This window comes from Sciurus carolinensis, chromosome 8 (assembly GCF_902686445.1).
Source record: "Sciurus carolinensis chromosome 8, mSciCar1.2, whole genome shotgun sequence".
In the NCBI taxonomy this organism is placed as follows: domain Eukaryota; kingdom Metazoa; phylum Chordata; class Mammalia; order Rodentia; family Sciuridae; genus Sciurus; species Sciurus carolinensis.
Genome location: NC_062220.1, coordinates 117,673,962 through 117,678,391, shown reverse-complemented (window position 1 = coordinate 117,678,391; position 4,430 = coordinate 117,673,962). Strand labels below are relative to the sequence as shown.

The 4,430-nt window shown below is 44.7% G+C and overlaps 2 gene segments (V, D, J or C); both read right to left on the bottom strand.

Annotated features, from left to right (window-relative positions):
- Positions 1–433: 433 nt before the first annotated feature.
- LOC124991450 (immunoglobulin lambda variable 1-51-like) lies at positions 434–1,045 on the bottom strand. The segment is given in 2 exon segments: positions 434–795; positions 924–1,045. Coding segments are annotated over 2 exon segments (408 nt in total).
- A 2,572-nt stretch (positions 1,046–3,617) lies between these two features.
- Positions 3,618–4,226, bottom strand: LOC124991448 (immunoglobulin lambda variable 5-39-like). The segment is given in 2 exon segments: positions 3,618–4,018; positions 4,139–4,226. Coding segments are annotated over 2 exon segments (447 nt in total).
- Between the last annotated feature and the right edge of the window lie 204 nt (positions 4,227–4,430).

Below are 4,430 nucleotides of genomic sequence, written 5' to 3'. Positions count from 1 at the left end.
ATCATTGCAGTATTCACGCAGTGCGTTATATTTGATAATAAAAATACATTAAAACTTGTGTGATAGTAACGTTATTTTATAAGCAACACAAAAGGGTTTAACAAGACTAACTCTTTTTATTTGTTTGTTTTTTATTACCAGGGATTGAGCCCAGAGGAGCTTAATCACTGAGCCATATCTGCAGCCCTTTTTATTTTCTTTAAATTTTGAGACCGAGTCTCACGTAGTTGCTTAGGGCTTGCTAAGTTGCTGAGACTGGCTTTGAACTTACAGTTGATTCTCCTGCCTTAGCCTTCCGAGCTGCTTGGATTACAGGCTTGGATTACTTGGCCTGCTGATGAACTCTCTGGGCTGGACCTATGCTATGAGAGTCAGACCTTGCATGTACGGTCTGCAACAGTCATCCTTTTTGTCATTTGCAGTCAGGGGATGATCAGCCTCTTATGAGGGCAAGAGCAGGTTTTTGTCTCAGTTCCCCATGCACCTGGAGCACTGTGTGAGCATTCAGACTCTTGTCCCATGTTGAACAGTAATAATTGGCTTCATCCTCAAGTTGGAACCCAGTGATGGTCAGGGTGGCTGTGTTGCCAGAATAGGAACCAGAGAAGCGATCGGGGATCCCTGAAGGCCTAGTAGTTCCAAGCATTACAGTTTTGGGGGGAGCACCTAGAATCTGTTGATACCAGCCTACATAATAAGTTCCAACATTGTTGCTATTTCCAGCACAGGAGAGAGTGACCTTCTGCCCCTTAGACACTGACATGGAAGCTTCTTGGATCAACTGTGTCCAGGACCCTGGAACGGAGAGGGTAGGAACATAGAGAGATGAACCTGGGGTTAATATCTATGCTATGTTTACCCCCTAATGGGAAAGATGGACCAGAGTTGTCCCACCATCAGTTTTTCTTTCCATAGAGAGTTACCTGAACAGAGAGTGAGGAGGATGAAGAGGAGATGTGTCCCGGCCATGATGGAGATGCTCTGGGATCTACTTCCTTAGCATACAGCTGAGCAGAACTGCCCACAGACTTTTATTCTGTCCCTCATGTAAGGACAGAAAAAAATCCCTTCATGCAAATCATCACCCTCCCCCTGATACTTCAGAGTCTGAGAGTGGTGAAGGCTGAATATAGAGTGGTGCCTCTCCTGAGATCCCGGAGAACAGAGCTACTGGGTCCAGTGAGCACAGAGCAGAGGGCACAGTACTTCAGGGCCCGGCTTCCCAGTGGCCAGGTACCAGAGTTTATTGCAGCTGGGCTTAATATCCTGGAGTTGACCAGAGACACATCAGACACCAGCATTGCTCCTGCACTTATCAGCCCCCACAGAGGGGCAGAGGCTTATATCATCTAGGAGCTCCTTGTGCTGCTGGGTGCTCATTACATTTCAAAGACATGGCCTCCTCAGAAGTCATCTGAGAAGAATGACATTAGTCTGCTGTTCAGATTATTGTGTGATTGGAATAATAGGTGAGTGACCCTCAGTGGGAACATATCCTGCACTCATTAGGCAAAAGAGCAGGGACTGTTAACAATCCCTCCATGACTTCTGCATGGGCCAAATGAAATCTGCTATCTCCCTCTGTCATCACATACCTCCTCCCACTATGGTGGGCCAGTTTCCTTAGCCCATTTACTGTACCCTAGATGGGGCAGAGTTCATGAGTGAAAACACAAAGAGGGCTTCTCAAGAAAATCCCTTTGTTATCATAGAGAGAAAGGCCTGCCAATCCTATCCTCTTCCACCTGGGGAAGGTGATGGAGGACTCAAGCTTCCCGGGAGGCAGCCAATAGCCAGAGCCTCAGAGTGGAATCCAGGGCCCATGGACTCCCTCATCAGATGGGTCATGCACTCAGGGTGGAGTGGGATTGGGGGAAGTGCAGAAGGGCTGGAGTTGCAAAGAGAGATAAAAGGATTTCCCAGAACTTTTCCAGTCTCTTTGAGCTATGTGTCAGAGTCTCTTATTATTCTTGACTACTCAACAGATCTGTAGCACTTACTGTATGTCAGATATTTTTAAACTCACATTATAAATACTAATACCATTATGGTCTCTAGTGACCTAATCCACGATTGATATTGGATGATAATTATTGAATAAACATACATATGCATATATATATATATATGCATATACAAATGGATATATAATTTTCCATCAGAGTTAGTCACCAAAATCATTAGCACAGTATCTCATGGTGAGTCTGACAAACCCAGGGATGCTTCTGGCCTTGAATTTTTTTTCCATCATTGAAACTCTAATTGTCTAGAGAATTAACCACCCTAATGGACTCATACAGTAGGGGAGGAACAGAAGGCAGTCAAAGCTAATTCAGGACAGGTCAACCTGAGACTCTGGAGTCACTCTCAGAGTGTTTTGTTTCACTCTGTTTTTTGAAGTCAGCGCATGGAAAGATTGACAGTGAAGGTATTCCTGATGAGCCATTTCCATAAATCCTTCAGCAAATCACGTTCAGAGAAAGGGTGAGGAGTTGAGGTCAGACCGGGACAAAGTGTTCCCAGAGTCAACTTTCTGAAATTCTAGAGTATGGACATAGCTAAGGCATCTCTCTGATTCACCCCCAACACTCTTGTGGGAAGTAGATTCTTATCTGAGAATGTCAATAATTCCTGAGTGGCTCCAGCCTCATTGAAGTACCAGTATGAACAGCAGATATTTTAAGGTACAGAAGAGTACAGATTTTTACAGAACCTGACTCAGTGGGGTGAAAGACTGATGTTACAGGTCACTGTGCTCAATGGGAGGTCACAGGCATAGTCACAACTCACTATAGAGGAGATTCTGTTAGTTCTGCATCCCTGTTTCCATAGAGAATCACTTCTTCTGAGTCTCTAGAGGAAAAGGTGTCCCCAGAGAGTGTGTGTTAATTAGATTTCCATTGCTCTGACAAATAACTAGAGATAAAAGAAGAGGTAAGGAAGAAAGGTATATCCTAACCCACAGATTCATAGACTTCAGTTCATGTCCCTTGAGCCTGTAGTGGCATATAATACCATGGTAGAAATGCATAGTGGAGGAGTTCTTTTTATTTCATGGCAACTATGAAGCAAAGAAAGAGAGGAGAGAGGTCAAAGTTTTAATATCCTCTTCAAGGGCACTCCCCAAATGATCTAATTTCCTTGAAAACAGACCTCACATTCTAAGGATTCCACCACCTCCGAAAGTACCTTTGGCTACAGACCAAGCGTTTAACAATTGAGTTTCTGGTGGAATTTTTCAGATTCAAATCATAACTAGCTGGAACTAGCATGTAAAAGGAAGGTAACCTCACTCTTGAAGCTGATAAGTGGGGCTGGATTTGGGGCAGACTGAATCCATGACTGACCAGATTCTCAAACCATACAAGTCTCTGAGTCAGGCCTAGATGCTGGGCTGGACACAGGTGGAATTCTTTCCTCCTGGGAGAAAACAGCCAAAAGAAGTGATTTATGCCATTGAAAAAATGTCAAGGTAAGGAGAAGTTATTTGCAGTATATGAAATTTTACCTAAGGAAAAGGAGGATTTTCACATGTATAATTAGTAGAAACTCCATTGCCTGCCAAGAAGGTGTTAAGAAGTCACCTCCTAGTTCAGACTTAGTCTCAGACAATGCAGCTATGACAGCATAAGGCAGGGAGAACAATGGGGAGGTTTTAATCTCACTTCCCTCTTGGTCTGAAGCACTGTGTAAGTGCCACTGTTAGTGTGAAGTGTTAGACAGTAATAATCAGCCTCATCCTCTTGCTGAAGGCCAGAGATGAGTAAAATTCCTGCATTGGCTGAGGCATCTTTATATCCAGAGAAGCGGCTGGGAACTCCAGAGCCCTGGTTCTTATCTGAGTCTGAATGGTATCGTAGCAGAAACCGGGGAGAGCTCTCTCGCTTCTGCTGGTACCAGGATATGTGGTAACCAGTAACAACATAACCGCTGCTCAGGGTACAGGAGAGTCTGACAGTTGCCCCAGGAGATTCACAGATGGAGGGGAGCTGAGTCAACATAGGCTGGGAGAGGGAACCTGTGAACACAGAGTCATCAGTGAGCAATCAAGGACAAAGGTAGAGCTGCTTATAGATTCTAGCTAGAGAACTGTCTCAGGCCAGGAACCTGGTCCTAGATATGTGAGGATTGCCCCTACCTGAGAAGTGAGACAACAGCAGGAGGAGGAGAAGGGTCCCGGCCATGGTGAATATAACCCTTCTGGAATTCAGACCTGGTGTGGACTGTTATAGGCCTCTCTTATCCTTTCCCTGCTGACCTAGAGGAAGTGAAGATTATGCAAATATGTCCCCATCTATAGCCTCTTCATGTTACACTTATTCAGTGTCTGTAGACATAGAGGTCTATCATCTAGTATTACCAGAGGGTGGTGATGGAACAACACAGAACACAGACTCTGAGTCCGCCTGATTGACACAGGGTCCACTTCC